This window comes from Orcinus orca, chromosome X, assembly GCF_937001465.1.
Source record: "Orcinus orca chromosome X, mOrcOrc1.1, whole genome shotgun sequence".
In the NCBI taxonomy this organism is placed as follows: Eukaryota; Metazoa; Chordata; class Mammalia; order Artiodactyla; family Delphinidae; genus Orcinus; species Orcinus orca.
The window spans coordinates 63,296,833-63,313,596 of NC_064580.1; the positions used below are offsets into that span (position 1 = coordinate 63,296,833).

The 16,764-nt window shown below is 40.9% G+C and overlaps 1 protein-coding gene across 7 annotated transcripts in view; it reads right to left on the reverse strand.

Moving 5' to 3' along the window:
• The window catches only part of HDAC8 (histone deacetylase 8), a 243,971-nt gene that overhangs the window by 219,695 nt on the left and 7,512 nt on the right, over positions 1 to 16,764 (reverse strand). Inside the window, exon 5 of one of the 7 annotated variants that reach the window (XR_007474923.1) lies at positions 15,456 to 15,614. The exons of 5 other annotated variants lie outside the window; for them this stretch is intronic. Coding sequence is in view for 1 of the 2 variants with exons in the window: in XM_033416195.2 (XP_033272086.1) it covers positions 15,530 to 15,614 (85 nt within the window). In the remaining variant the exon portion in view is untranslated. Of the gene's footprint in view, positions 1 to 1,945; positions 15,615 to 16,764 lie in introns of those variants that run through there. One more of the 7 variants, XM_033416195.2, reaches the window with a different exon arrangement.

Consider the following 16,764-nt stretch of genomic DNA (forward strand, 5'->3'; position numbering starts at 1 on the left):
TATAGGAAATTCACAGGTAGGAATTCCTGGTCAAGGCATTAATAAGAGCTTAACAACCTTCAAGATACCTCCTAATGGAAACTATAATAATCTCTTAAAGAAGTTTTGTTAGTTGTCTGGAATAAAGTCCATAATTACCCCTTGACTCAATCCACCTTGTATGATCTATAATTACTGTTATATTAAAGTACATCAGGCAAGATTAGTGATTTCAACTCCTCTGTGCTTATACCTTACCCTGATTTGCCCCCAGTCTCCAGAAAAGCTTAAAGAGCCATTTTTTACCAAATTCCAAAGACAAGATATAAAAGGCATGGGGAAAAAAAAGTTTCTCAGAAGAAAAATCCACTGAATTCTAGTAAAGACCAGCTAGGAAGTGAATGTCGCTTACTAGCATTCCAACTAAATTTAGTGGTATCGATTGTATACGAATGTGTGTGGGTCGCACATATGGTCACCTTATCTTTGATAAAGGAGGCCAGAATATACAATGGAGAAAAGACAGCCTCTTCAATAAGTGGTGCTGGGAAAACTGGACAGCTACATGTAAAATAATGAAATTAGAACACTCCCTAACACCATACACAAAAATAAAATCAAAATGGATTAAAGACCTAAATGTAAGGCCAGACACTATAAAACTCTCAGAGGAAAACATAGGCAGAACACTCTATGACATAAATCACAGCAAGATCCTTTTTGACCCACCTCCTAGAGAAGTGGAAATAAAAACAAAAATAAACAAATGGGACCTAATGAAACTTAAAAGCTTTTGCACAGCAAAGAAAACCATAAAGAAGACCAAAAGACAGCCCTCAGAATGGGAGAAAATATTTGCAAATGAAACAACTGACAAAGGATTAATCTCCAAAATTTACAAGCAGCTCATGCAGCTCAATATCAAAAAAATGAACAACCCAGTCCAAAAATGGGCAGAAGACCTAAATAGACATTTCTCCAAAGAAGATATATAGACTGCCAACAAACACATGAAAGGATGCTCAACATCATTAATCATTAGAGAAATGCAAATCAAAACTACAATGAGATATCATCTCACACCAGTCAGAATGGCCATCATCAAAAAATCTAGAAACAATAAATGCTGGAGAGGGTGTGGAGAAAAGGGAACCCTCTTGCACTGCTGGTGGGAATGTGAATTGGTACAGCCACTATGGAGAACAGTATGGAGGTTCCTTAAAAAATTACAAATGGAACTACCATACAACCCAGCAATCCCACTACTGGGCATATACCCTGAGAAAACCATAATTCAAAAAGAGTCATGTACCAAAATGTTCATTGCAGGTCTATTTACAATAGCCAGGACATGGAAGCAACCTAAGTGTCCATAATCGGATGAATGGATAAAGAAGATGTAGCACGTATATACAATGGAATATTACTCAGCTATAAAAAGAAAGAAAATTGAGTTATTTGAGGTGAGGTGGATGGACCTAGAGTCTGTCATACAGAGTGAAGTAAGTCAGAAAGAGTAAAATAAATACCGTATGCTAACACATATATATGAAATCTAAAAAAAAATTGGTCCTGAAGAACCTAGGGGCAGGACAGGAATAAAGACGCAGATGTAGAGAATGGACTTGAGGACACGGGGAGGAGGATGGGTAAGCTGGGACAAAGTGAGAGAGTGGCATGGACATATATACGCTACCAAATGTAAAATAGATAACTAGTGGGAAGCAGTTGCATAGCACAGGGAGATCAGCTCGGTGCATTGTGACCACCTAGAGCGGGGGATAGGGAGGGTGGGAGGGAGATGCAAGAGGGAGGAGATATGGGGATATATGTATATGTATAGCTGATTCACTTTGTTATACAGCAGAAACTAACACACCATTGTAAAGCAATTATACTACAGTAAAGATGTCAAAAAGAAAAAAAGAATGTGTGTGGGTAGTTGGATTAAATATTTGAAAATGCGTTGAAAAAAGAAAAAGAAAGTTGAGTTTTATCTTAGTGATAATACAGTTCGTATTAAAGACAGGTTGGGGTAGAAAATTAAATGAAGGTAAAACTGTAGAATCACACGTGGCTCTATCCAACTCTCATTCCTTCTCTTTTTCCACAGAATTCTTGGTTCTTATATTTAAACAGCAAAACTGAGGAAACAAAGACTCTCACTACAATTCAGACATTAGAAAAAAACAGAAAGTCAGACCAATTAATTCTATAGATACACATTTTGAATTTGCACCTTCAATTTTCATTTAAGTTTTCTGAGAAAAGATGATACCAGCACGGGTTTGGTGACTATGGACAATAAATTGCAAGGCTTACTCAAAGTGCACACTGTTGTAGAAAAATTCACCAATGCTGTAGATACTTGCCCTGCTCTAGCAAGGACCAGCTTCAGGAACTGTTCAGATTTATTATAAAAACAGGTACTGGGAAGAACAATAAAGAAAGGTTGTATGTCTCAGACTGTTTGAAATGATTCCATTAAATAGACTGAAAAATACATTAAAATACCTAAAATAGACTGAAAAAGGCATACTACTGAATATTATGACTAGCACTTCTCAAAACCGTCCAGGTCATCAAAAACAAGGAAAGCCTGAGAAAATGTCACAGCCCAGAGGAGCTTAAGGAGACATGACAACTAAATGTAACGTAGTATCATTACACGTGGATGGGATCCTGGGACAGAAAAACAGTATTAGGTGAAGTCTGAATAAACTATGAACTATATCAATATTGGTTCATTAATTTTAACAAATGTATTATATTCATGTAAGATGTTAATAATAGGAGAAACTGGGTATGGGATACATTGGGACTCTCTGTACTATCTGCTCAATTTTTCTGTAAATGAAAAACTATTCTTAAAAAATAAAGTTTATTAAAAGTGGGTTCTATTTCTCAGGCTATTTGAAATGATTACACTAGTGAAAAAGATCTAATACTTGAGGGCCTAGCTCACGGGCCTGGATCAAGGGCACTCAGAGACTTCAGCCATCAGATAAGAACAGGACAAGGACTCCATACCCCCACAGTAATCCAGCTCAGAAAGCCGCAAATCCAGGCACCCAAAATCCCTTCAGAGAATTTCAGTGGGAACAGTTGATAATTAAGATAATAAGCAATGCCTATTTAACTTTCTTCATCCCAAACAACCCTACATCTTGAAAACACATTGTAGGCAGCAGGTTTCAAAAGCAGTGAAATCCTCATTTGCAGAAGTCAAACTAACAATTGGGGGGGGGGACAAGCCATCCCTGGTGACTTGCATCCTCCATCAGCTGCCAGCCCCTCTTGATGGAGAGAGGAGCTGGTATGGGAGCAGAGGCAGCCTGGGCCTTTAGCAACTCCTACCTCAGGCACTACGATGTTGATGTTGTCTAACACTATCGCTTACACAGACAAAGCATCCAAACTCCAAGTCAGACTCTTGCCCTCCTCTTGCCTAAGGATTCAGTAAGCACCAAGGACCATGGGAGCTCTATTCGCCAGTCAGGTTATGAACGCTGAAGGATAGTTTCTTAATGGAAATACTGACCATGGTTAATTAGTAAAACACAAATTTCAAGGTGAAAATCTCTTGATTCTATATATTCTTTCATTCAAAGTATATATATTTATTAAAGAAGTATTATGAGCCAGATACTGGGCTCATGAAAGAAATTAGCTCAAGAGAACACTCTGAACTGATGAAACAGTTTAGATGAACATCAGATCAATAAATATAAATGTGGATGACGTTAATAGAATCTCATCAAGCAGAGAACATTCTTGATTTAACCTCGCACGCCCTCTATTGGTCTCTTGGTTAAAATGCAAAGCTTATATAACCCACAGTTTGGTAGGTCATGTTCAATATGCTGGAAATCTGACGTGCTGACTGCTCATTGGACTTCGTGAACACTCAGACCTCTGACTGCTGTGTGGAATCTCCTCTCTCTCCTTCTCTCTCTCTCCCCGCTCCCTCTCTCTCTCCCTCTCTCTAATTTCATAATACCTGTTACGATACTACCATTGATTCATTCAACCAATATCTATTGAAGTCCTACCTTGAGAAGGCACTAACTCATCTTTCCAATTTAAATAACTTTATTCTTTATTTTTCAAACATATTGACATTCCATAAGTCAACTGGTAGTACCAGGAGAGACACTCCCCCAAAGGGTTGGGAATAAGTGTTTCCCACTCATCTCTCTCTGCCCATCCATTCCAACTTTCATACTCGATCATTCACCCAACGAAAATTTTTTAAGTTTTCTATGTGCCAGGTAGAGTTCTAGGCAGTGAAGCTACAGTAATAAACAAAACAAATAAAAATCTCTACCCCCTATGAAGTTTATATTCTAGTGGGAAGGGGTGTAAGACATGAAATAAATAATGAATAAGTAAATTAAATAATTTTTTAGACAATCAATAGTATGGAGAACAATAGAACAGGGAAAGGGCAATGGGAGGCTTTTTTGCAGTGCAAATTTAAAAACGTGGTCAGGGAAGGCCTTACTGAGAAAGTGATATTTGAGCAAAGACTTGAAGGAGGTAAAGGGTCATTAATTGGGAGGAGGATATTTCAGGCAGTGAGAACAGGAAGGGCAAAGGCCTGGAGGTGGGAACATGCCTGGTATGTTCAAGGGAAAAGAGGAGTCCAGTGGCCAGATAATAGCGAGGAAAAGAACAGTAGTTCTACAAGGGGGGAAGGAGAAATAGGGGGAATGCACAGCGCTTTGTAGGCCGCGGTAGGCACTTCGGCTTTTACTCAGTGAAACAGGGAGCCAAGGCAGTGTTTTGAACAGAGGAGTAATAGGATCTGACTTCTGTTTTAATAGGATCACTATGTCCGCTGTGTGGAGAATAGACCTAACAGGGGCAAGGCCAGAAGCAGGAACACTAGTTGGGAGGTGGTTGCAATAATCCGAGAGAGATGAACTAGGGTTATAGTGCTGGAGGCAGTGAGAAGTGGTCAGATTCTGGATATATTTTAAAGATGGAGTTGGGATTTTTTACAGACTGAACATGGGGTGTGAAAGAAAAGGAGTCAAGGATGATTCCAACATGTTTGGTTTCAACAACTGGAAGAGTAGGGCTGCCATATGAGGGGGGATTAGGAGTTAGCTTTTGGACATATATTAAGTTTGGGATGTCAACCAGACACCCACCAATCAATCTACTCTCTACCATCTCCTACCTAGCTATCCATTTACCCACTCAGATTTCTCTATGTCACAAATCCCTTGACATCTCTGTATGTCTTTCGGTGTGCCACTTCCAATTTTACCAACAATACTGCCTCCTACTTTGGCAAAAAACTGGGTATTTTTGATGTCTCCCTTCACCTTACCCCCAAGAGCTAACTGATCACCAAGTTCTGTCAGTTATGCCTCTAAAATCACTCTCAAGTGCTCTTCTTCCTTTTCACATCCACTGTCACCACCTTTGTTCATACTTTCAAGATCTCTCCCCTGGTTTTTGAGCATAGCAATTTGATCTTTTCCTTTACTAGTGAGACTGGGTAGACGGGTCCAGTGGATCTGGGGTCAGGAGGTGGAGGCAAGGGGCAGGGCATAAGTAAGAGGGTCATTTACTCCCTTCCCTGGTACCTAGACCTGAAAGCGAATGCCAGAATTACATTTAAGAGAGAATGCTAGGGCTTCCCTGGTGGCGCAGTGGTTGAGAATCGGCCTGCCAATGCAGGGGACAAGGGTTTGAGCCCTGGTCCAGGAAGATCCCACATGCCGCAGAGCAACTAAGCCCGTGCGCCACTACTACTGAAGCCCGCGCACCTAGAGCCCATGCTCCGCAACAAGAGAAGCCACTGCAAAGAGAAGTCTGTGCACCGCAACGAAGAGTAGCCCCCCCCACCCCGCCGCAACTAGAGATAGCCCGCGTGCAGCAACAAAGACCCAACACAGCCAAAAGTAAATAAATTTTTAAAAAAGAGAGAGAATGCTGAGGTTGAGCTGGGAAAGCATACCTATAATAAGATTATGAGATCAAGGTTGCCTTGAGTGCCCCCCCGCAAATACTTCCTGATCAACAACCTTCCAGTGAATCAGACAGTGGGCCAACCACGACGCCACTGGAAAGCTAACACCTCTTTCATGATGAAACTGGTCTCTCAGCCTTAGATTGCTGGAGATAATTGCAGGGTACAAGGTAGACAAGTGCATCGGGGAGTAGCAAGACTGGATGAGTGATCATGGAGTGAGAAGGGCATGAAGTTCTACGGGCTGCTGATGTAGGAGGTGTGTGGGCGGATGACTGAATTTCACTTCAAAGGTTTCCAGGTAAGAGTCCTTCAATTTCTGCCATGGCAGATGTGGCTGTGCCAAAAGGAAATCACACCTGAATGATCCAGTTAGTGTAATTCATATATGGCAAACACTTTCTGGTGCTTAGTATGGGCCAAGTATTAGTCTATGTACTTTACACACATTAGTTCGTGTAATACAACTGCTTTGTGAGATAGGTACTATTATTATCTCCATTTTATAGGTGAGGAAATCAAGGAACAGAGTTTAAGCAGGTTGTTCAAGATCACATAGGAAGCGGCAGTGCTGGGATTCAAACCCAGGCAGTGTGACTTGAGTCCCTGCTCTTACCCCCTCTGCCACGTTGTATGGTGAAAGCTAACAGAATGTGCCCTTGGGTGGTCCATACTTGGGTAGTCAAGATATTGACCAGACTCAGGGATGTCAGTGGTTCTAGCAAATAGCCAGGGTGAGAGTGGGCTGGAAATAATTAATGCCATGAAAGGAAGAGGTCTGGATGGAGGGGTATAGTGGATTAGAAATGAATTCTGAGGAGGCTGGAGGTGGAGAACCAATCGTATTATGTATCAGAGGTGTAGCAGTACTGCTGCTCCGCCAGGACCTGGTCAATCCATATGGCCTGGAAGGTTGTCTGCTGGTAGTGGTATGGTGGAGAGGTAAATGTGGGGGAGGAGGACTTTGAATGGCATTCTCCAAAACTAGTATATGAACTGGAGGCTGTGGTTGGAGAGCAGATGGCTATGGAACTTGTGAAAGTGGAAGGCCTTTTAGATGCATGGGCAGCAATGGCTGGGAAAGAGGGATCCACCACTAAAGGCGTTACAGATGTGGGAGGAGGAAAAATCTGCACTGAAGTTCATTGGAATGATACCCCAAAGACCTGAAGGTTACCTTGGTGTGTCTTTGTCTCAACTGTAGGATCACAGAGGTATACCAGAGGTTAGGTCAGATATGGGGCAACTAGAAGAACCCTTAGTCCAGGAGTTCTCAAACTGTGTTGTGCATCAGAATCACCTTAGGGAGACACTGGTTAAAAAAAAAAAAAAAAGAATATTCTTGGGCTTTACCCCTAGTGGGTCTGATTTAGGAATCTTCATTTTAGAATTAAGATGCAGGTGGGCTGCAGGCCACATTACGAAACACACTCCATGAGATTATATGCAAGTCTGAATAGGCTATGTTGGCCCACTGGAGGGGTGCCCTTGGGCACAGGCAATCCCCGATCCTAACAGAATGGGGCATCTTGGAACAACATAAACCTCTGGGCTGCCCCAGGATGGACCTGGATCTTTATGTTCTACACTTGCTGCCCCGGCTCCTCTGCGCTATAACAATTTGAGCTCATGATCACAAACTGCTTGTCCCTCTCAAAGGAAGTGTCTCCCTATCTTGAAGGTGGCCTTGAAGAGCTCTCATTCCCACTTGGGGTAATTGGCCTTGTTTAGGGCCAGCTTAGGTCCAGAGATCAAAAGTACCTAGGTCCTCCTGTGACAGGACAATACTCCCCACCCATCAACCCCTCCTCACCCACACCCCTGTACCTGGATGTTGAAGGCATTAGTCAGTGGTATAGACCAGGGCTGGGGTAGAAGGCCTTCAGCTACGGGAAGGTCATTTTTGTGTCTGGGGACCAAATTCCTTTCTCCTTAAGAGAAAGGATACTGGGGAAGTGAAGATGCAGAGGTAGTAGATGAATTGTGGGCAGTATCAAGGGGTTGCTGACGTCTTCAATCATTTTAGGGACTTCATTTTAGAAAAATGTACATCTTATCCAGCACTATGTAAACTCTGCCCAGAAGTATCACTTTCACACTTTGGGGCTTGGCCTGGGGATAGTGCTACTGTAATCATTCAACTACCACGCAGCTCAGACATTCTGTGACATCTCATTAAGTGAATTTATCAAAATATTGCCCAGGTAAATATTCTAGGAGGTGGTGTGTGATCTCATTTGCTGGAAGCAAGTGGGGACACTGCACAGGAATCCTCCATTCATTACCTTTCTTGATCCAGATGAGGTTGTAGGTGCCCCTAGGGGATACATAACCCTGTGAAGGCCAGAGCCTTATGGAATTGAGCTAGAAGGTTCTGGGGTAACAGAAAGGATTTTGAATAGTGATTACACTGAGGACAGAATAATCTTGACAAGAAGAACTCCCTGCTTTTTATTTTCAGAAAGGGTCTCAAGGTTAATGTGGAAGAGATGGAGAATCTGATGAATCCTGCTGCCAGCTGCTGTCCAGAGTTTTTATTTTATAGAAGGCCTTGATTTTAGATTCAGAGAGCACCTGCTCCTTAGGAAGAAGAAAAGTCCTGGATATCAGCACTACAGCACAGTCACCCTTGCCAATTAGGGGTGGTCCCACTGTCTCTTGGTAAGGAGTATCCTCATTTGCCTTATGAGTATGGGCTGGACCTAGTAGTGGAGGTCGAACGGTGAATTCATGTGATGTTTGGGAGGAGTAGGGGTATAGGGAAGGCTGGCAGTGAAACTTTGACAAAGCAAAGGGCCTGAGTCTTTAAGCCGATCGTGAATAGTCTACTTTCAGCCAGGAGCTTACGGGCAAAGGGGACGTGGAAGTGCAGTGGGTGACAAACAGTACCAGGGCTCACTTTAGCTGGACAGGCAGTGGGACCCCACTGGACCAGAGACTTGCCTTAGAGGCTACCTAAGACCCCCTGAGTGTAACCCAATCTGGATATAAGTGACTTTCATCAAACACTTACTATGTGCCAGGCTCTTTGCTAGGCTCTTTAATACAATGATCAGATTTAAGCCCCATCACCCTATAAGGTGGGTACTATTATTACCCCTAATTTACAACTGAGGATACTGAGGCACAGAGAGGTTTTGCAGCTAGTAACTGATGGAGCTGGAATTCCCTGTGCAACACTGAACCACTGTATTAGACTATCTTCCCTAGATCTCATCTGATCTGGGCTACTATGGGAAAGGTTTGTTTATTTTGTCTCATGATGGGTCTGTTCTGCAGGTGCCAGGATGGAATGGGTGTAAAGAGGAAGTGATAAGGACATGCGCTCCATGGCTGAAGGAGGAGTCTGCCTTGGTGCTGAGGCAACGTGGCTGACCCTGAATCCAGGTTTCCATTTTCATGCAGTGATCTATTGGTTTGGAAAGGCTGGAGGTGGGATGGTGTCAGTAGAGGAGGGGGTTCTGGCTGCTTGGTTAATGAGTTATACTGCACATACAGCACTCTGGAGAACTGGAACTGGAATGCAATCCACTGTCATTCACTCTGTGCATAAAGAGCTGGAGCTCTTGAGAACAGAGCTCTAGTAGCTTTGATCCCAACTGCTAGCTGGACGGTAACTAAGAGCTGGAGGTCTCATTCTATATTCTTCTTGTGGAGTTTGCCAAGACACAAGGCAGAGTTATATGGCTCTATCATTCACTGCCCCCAGGTGGAAGTCCCAGAAACCAATGGCATTCTAGGGCAATAATCTCTCCTCTCCTAGCAGCGAAGCAGGCAGAGGGGGCCCAGCTGGCACAGATCCCGTGTCACCAGGTGGAAGGCTGAAATGTCATGGGATAAGATGGCAAATAACAGAATTGTGGCAAGAAGAAGGGCAGGTTGAGCTAGAGATGGAAATAAGTCTTAAATGGATTATCAGAATGAGATAAAGGAAAATACTGGGAGCTGTAATGCAGAGTCAAACAGGAAGAGGTGAGGATGAGAAACAGCCAGTCAAAGTGGACAAAGAAGATGCGATCTCAGCAAATTCTGGAGGTTAGGAGTCACTGTCCCATGCTGGGTTTTAATACCTCCTAGTACATGTTTACATGGAAAGAGTGAGTCCCATTTAAGGGGATCTAGATGGGACAAGATGGCTTCTTAAGAGACTGACTACAAAAAGCAGAATCAAAGAATTCAAAGAGGCCTGTGAGCAAGTGATAGAAGTGGACAAGAGTCATTTCATGGAGAAAGTAGAGGCCATGGGGCCAGCACTCACTAGTAGGCAACCCAGATACTTCTCTGCTATACCCTCCTTGACTCCTTTTGCTCTGGCTTCAGAAGAGGTGGGTCTCCTCCTCCCAAAGCCATTCCTCCCATCCTCTCCTGCCTCCTCCGAGACTTTGCTCCATTTCTTATCCTTCTCATATTTCCATTATTTCCCTTTCAGTCTACAAATGTTCTCAAAGCTCTTAAAACAAACCCAACAAGTCAGCCCTCAACCCTGTTTCCCTTGGCCACTGCCCTCCTCTCCTTTCTTTCTCATTTGAACTTTTGGACAGATTAATGTTCCTTTCTTGTCCATTTCTTTAGTTCCTGCTCACCCCTCAACAGTTTGTATTCCCATCACTCTCCAGAAAGTTCTCTTACCAAGGTCATTAATGACTATATTAATTGCCAAATATGACTGACACTTCAGTACTGCTCTGGATTGTTGAGAGCTCTTTTCTTCTTTAAACTCTTCTGCTCCCTTGGTATTCTATGGTCCCTTTCTATTTCGATTACCTGGCCAGTCCTGATTGCTGCTTTTCAGCTGAACTCACTGGGGCTTCTTCTTATACTTGCCCATTACAAGTTGGTATTTCCTGGGGTTCTAGGCTCTACTTTCTTTTTCTCCTCACTCTCTGCCTTTTCCCTAAGTAATCACACCCATTTTCCTGGTTTGTGCTACCATTTCATATACAGGCAACACATCTGCTTCTAGTTCCAGCTTCCACCTCCATCTCCAAATCTCAGAATCCAATTTCCCTGGGTACTACCTCTGCTGCATACCACCACCTACTCCCGTGTACTGAGGTAGTATAATTCAGGGGTTAAGTACACAGGTTGAAGAGTTAGATTGCCTGGGTTTGACTCTCATTGCTCTGCCTTAGTTCAGGTCCTCATCACTTGTCAGTGAGAGTGCCGATACCCAATTCAGTCCCTCGACCTATAGTCTACACCTCCTTCAATCCATCCTCTATAACTACAGTCAGTTTCCTAAAACACAAATCTAACCACGTTACTACCTAACATAATATTTCAGTGCCCCCCATTTCCTACTGAAGAGTTTCTCAAAGTGTGTGCATCAGAATCACCCCTAGATTTTGAAAGTGCAGGTTCTGATGCCCCAGTCCAAACCTACCTGATCAAGATCTCTGAGAGGTCTAGAAATCTGCATTTTTCAACTGAGTGACTCCGACATACATGAAGCCCTTCATGAGCCATTTCCTACTTTTCTACCTCATCTGCTGCCATTATCTACTTTGAACCTTAACCCTCCAGCAATGTGTGTAGTTCCCCCAATCCGCCAAGCTATTTCACAGTGCTGCTTCTGCAAGGCCCTTCACCTACTTGTCTCCCCAGCACACTCCTCTCCATCCTTTGAAGTCTTCTTAACCACAACCTCCTTACTGAGAAATCTTACTTTCCTTCTGTACAGCTGTTTCTCAACCATTTTTTCATTATCATTCCCTCACCCAAGGAGCCTTTTTAGACACCTTTTTCTAATTGACCTCTCCGCGAAATTTTATATCACAGATGTACTGTACATCTGTTATGTACTGTGACCCTTTGGAAAACCATAAACTATGTAACATCTAAGTTTCTTGCCGCCCCCGCTTCCCTACCACCTGCCCCAGCAAGAATCAATTTTTGCTCCCTTGGGGGCAGTATCACTCCCATTGAGAATACACGCTCTGCAGCAGCAGAAGACACTGCTATCCAAACCGGTCTTCTTGAGGTTCACCTTTGGTTTCTCTGATAAGTCTTTTCTGATTCTCCTCCTATCTCTCTCACCACTCCTTCTCAAGACTCAACTTTGTAGGTCTTTCTTCTCTTGCCTGCCTTGTAAACACTGGCATTCCACAAGCCTCATTATTTGAGTTTTTTCCCCTGTATTATTTTACACATGCTTCCCAGGTTAGTTAGTCTATTTCCTTAATTTTAATTACCACCTATCATGCTGGCTCCCAAATCTGTATCTTCAGTGAAGATGATTCTCCTGAGCTCCAGCCTCTTGCTAGTCTAAGTATGGGCCACAAATTGGCAGCCTTTAGTATTGCCTGGGAGTTTGTTAGGAATGCAGATTCTCAGGTTCCCCCAAGACCTGAACCAGAATCTCCAATTTAATAAGATCCCTGGGTATTTTGTATGCACATTAAAGTTGAGAAGTCATAGGCTGGACCCCATTGCCGACTCTGTAATAGACATCTCTAATTAGATGCTCCATAGGCAGAGCAGTCCCCATCCCCTACTCGTCTTGGTTAAAGGTAACACAATTACTCAGTCATCTACATAAGAAATCTAGATCACTCCTTCCTTATCATTTATATCAAACTGGTTACCATTCCTACCTATTCTAGCTACTAAATGACTCCTGAATTTATTCTCTCATCTATGCTCATCACCACAGCTTTCACCTCCTTTAGGATAGATTATTATCACAGTAAAGGTCCTAACAGATTTCTCTGTCAACATTCTGGCCCCCAACACTCACCAATTTATCTACCAACTATTGCCAGAATCATATTCCTAAAATGCAAATCTGATCATGTTACCTCTTCCTGGCTAAAGATTCCTTCAGTGATTCTTTACTCTTTTAAACCAAGGTTCTTAACCAGGGATCCACACATGGGCTGTAGGAGATCCTTAGACTTTCTGAAACTATAAGGAAAAATTTGTGTATGTACATTTTTCTAGGGACAGTGTTATATAGCTTTCATCAGATTTTCGGAGGGGTCCATGACCAAAATAGGTCAAGAACCACTGACCTGAAGGATCAAGTCCAAGCTGTTCAGCTTGGCAAATAGGACCCTTCATACCTCTCCCACCTCACCTCCAGCCACTTGCCTATAGGAGCCCTTGGTTTCAGCTTTAATTATAGACCTGGAAGTGCCCTCAGCTTTCACACCTCTGTGCCTCTGCACATGCTGTTCCTGAAATAACCCCAAGGTCACATACACAACTAGTAAGTGGTGCATTCCACTCCTTCTGGACACCCCACTACCTTGTGCCTAACTCTAGCATACACCGACCATATCATGCCTCTATTGTAACAGCTTCCCACTTTGTTCCAAGCAGATTTTATTATAAAAAGTTTTATTAATAAAAGTAATATAATCATATTAGAGAAAATATATGAAAATATATAAAACAGAGAAAAGGTACATGTATATATCTGTGTGTGTATACCCACATATACATATAGTATATATATATAGTGTGTGTATGTATATATATTATATATATATATATATCATACTATCATCATCGTCACAAAGTCACTGGTATCATTTTGTTGTATTTCCTTCTAGAAATTCTTTTCATATGCAGATTTTTTTTACATATCTCTAATCAGAGTGAATATATGATGCTGTAGCTACCTGCCCTTTAAAAGCAAAGCCAACAATATACGATATGCATTTTTTCTTGTTATGCAGTTGTCCTAACCACCATTTTTAATAGTTATATAGTAGCCCATCAAGTGGATATGTTGCAGTATACTACGTAACCATCCCACTGTTGTTGAATATTTAGGTCTCCTTCCCTCCTTTTTTCTTGGCTATTATACGTGAAAGAGAAATTACCATCTTCATATACACAGCTTTTCCATATTTTGGATTGGCTTATTTCCTTAGATTACCAAGAATAATAGATGTATGAGTTAAGATCTTTCTTCCTTTGGTTCAAATTTGGTAGAAGTAAAATATATACATGTATATATAATGTTTCAATTTTTCTTCCTCTAATTATTAGCGATACTAAATATTTTTTCATGTTTGTTTACTATTTGTTTCCTCTTTTGTAAATTGTTCATGTCTTTTACTAATTTATCTGAATATTAGTGTTTTAAAAAATCAGTTAGAATAGTTAATGATTTTAACCCTTTGTTAATATTTGCTGTAACTATTTTTTTGCCTCTTTTTATTTTGGTAAAATTTTAGCTGCAAAAGTTAGAAAAAATCTCATTACTGAAATTTTGAAAACTAGAAAAACACATTAAAAAAATCATTTTAATTCTGTCACCCTAACGTAACCACTACTATCATTCCCACTAATTTTTTTTAAAAAAATGCATGTACTAAAAAAAATGCATGTATTTTACAAAGTTGTAACTGCAGTGTGCAAACAATTTTAAAACCTGTTTTATTAACCCAGAAGTATTTTTCTGAAATGCCCCATAGTCTTCATAATCATCATTTAAAATAATAGCATAATATTCCATGGAATGGATTCACCCTTTCCTTATTGCTAGATATTCATGTTATGTCTAATTTTAAAAAATAAATAACACTGGTAAATATCTTCAGGTTTCTTTTCCATATTTTGAATTATTTTCTTAGGAAACATTCTCAGAAGTAGATTACTAGATAAAAGGGCATTAATACATGCTGGCTACCAAACTGTTTTCTTAAGGGGTTGACCCAAACCACACTATTACTAGCAAACTCAGTACCATTTTTTTTCAGTTCTATTAAAGATAGGCTAGGTAAAGAGGTAAAGATAGGTAAAGATAGGCTAGATAAGTTACCTACTTATCTGCATTTCTTTGATTAGTAGTGATGAACATTGTCCCATGTTTTCCAGTTGTGCTTAAAACTCCTTTGTAAATTGTCTGTTCATGTTCTTTGCCCATATTTCTTCTTATACATCATACTGTATGAATGTCTGAGAAAATGCAAACCTGTCACATTTTGTCATATTTATGTCAAATATGCCTTTCTAGTCTGTGTTTAGATTTTATTTTTGAAATGGCCATAAAAGTTATTTTGGTTTTAAAATTTTATACAAATATGTTGATCTTTTCCTTTGTTTTTCTTCTATTCTTTCCTAAGCTTAGAAAACTATTCCCCTTTAGAAGGCTGATGAATATTCATTCATTCTAGGGTTTTTTTCCTAATTTGCTTTTTTATATTTAACTCTTCAATCCAGCTGCCACTTATTTTAGTTTATTACAGGAGATGAGAGTATAAATGCTACAAGCTGTCACAACATCATTTACTGAACAATCCTTTCCAATCACTTGCAACACATCCTTTATAACTGATTGAATTCTTATATGCAACAGTCTCTTTGGGGAGTATACTATAACATCATTTGTCTAATCTTATACCAGTGGTACCAGTGTTTTCATTATCACAGTTTTTTATGTTTAATATCTAATAGCATTAGTCTCTCATTACTCTTCTTTTGCAGAATTTTCTTTGAAAATCACTCTTCTTTGGCTTTCAGATGCAATTATTTGCTGTCTTACCTCTAAGAGATAAACTTCTTGAGGGCAGAATTGGTTTATTTCCTTAGAATATTGCTGGGAATAATAGTACTGGGTCAACAGGTACAAACATTTTCCCCACTCTTAACATTTCCAACGTTTTCAAAGAGTGTGCCAATTTCACTGTAATCCTGCCAGCACCTGGATATTTTGAAATAAAAGATTTCTTTTTCAAAATTGGTAGGGGAAAAATGTGCCATGCTTCAATTTCTGTATCTCTGCTTATTAGTAATGATAAAAATATGCTTGACACTATGTAGGTGCTTAATCAATGCATGTTGAATGAATAAATGGCATGTATGAACCTGTACATGTATTTGGGGATACGGGGGTTTAAACAGATATTGTGGTTATAAGAGATAAATGCCCGCTAGATGTAAGTTTGTGGGCTAAATGCCTGTATTCCATCTGCAGAGGTTCTAGAGGCGCCAAGAACGCCTTGGAATTTGGACCTGAATTGGGGCAATCTCTAGAGACTCTTGGTAATTTATATTTACCACAGGCATGTCTGTTTCCAGGTAGGATCAGCTGCAAGCTGTCTGAAACAGTTAAGATAATGGCGTGTGGGTATGCCCACGCCTGCATACAGCCCAGAGGCAGCCATAATTGGCTGGAGATAGAGTGTGCTTCCTTTGGCAGCAAAACAGTAATAAGAAGTGGCAGGTACCTGGGTATTCCACTGCAAACTGACCCAGGCCCTAGGAGGCCTTAAGTGGTGAATTTAAATATATAAGCTGCTCCAGTGCCACATGCAGAAACTAGAGCTGACTTGTAGGACTGGGCATTTCCCATGAAACCACACTACTTTTCTTTTCAACTTGCTAAGCATGAGAAGGCAGAGAAGTCCTTGGTTCAGAGAACCTTGGTTTTGTCCCTTTTATCTATAGCTTGAAGCAGACAGGGTCATTTTTCCCTCCTAGAGATCACTGTCTTGATTTTGAATTTTTTTAATAGAGCAAAAACTAACAAAAGGCAGGTTGTTTCTCTTTGTTTTTAAGACCATGTAAAACTCATTACTAAACACAGTTTCTCTATGCTCCACCACCTCAGTTGTAGATTCTAGTAGTAAACTTACTCAGGGATTTCCTTGGTCATGAAATCTATCCATTTGATGAAAAGAATTCCATATTATTACCTTAATCTGCATATGCTGAAGTTGTGCTCAAGATTTTATTCTGAAAAATAAAGTGCTGTTTTCTCTAGACTCAAGAGCACTAGAGTATCAAGGTCATGGCAGATAGTATGAACAACTGGTGTGTGAATGATGCATTGGCAGTTCCTACCACTGCTG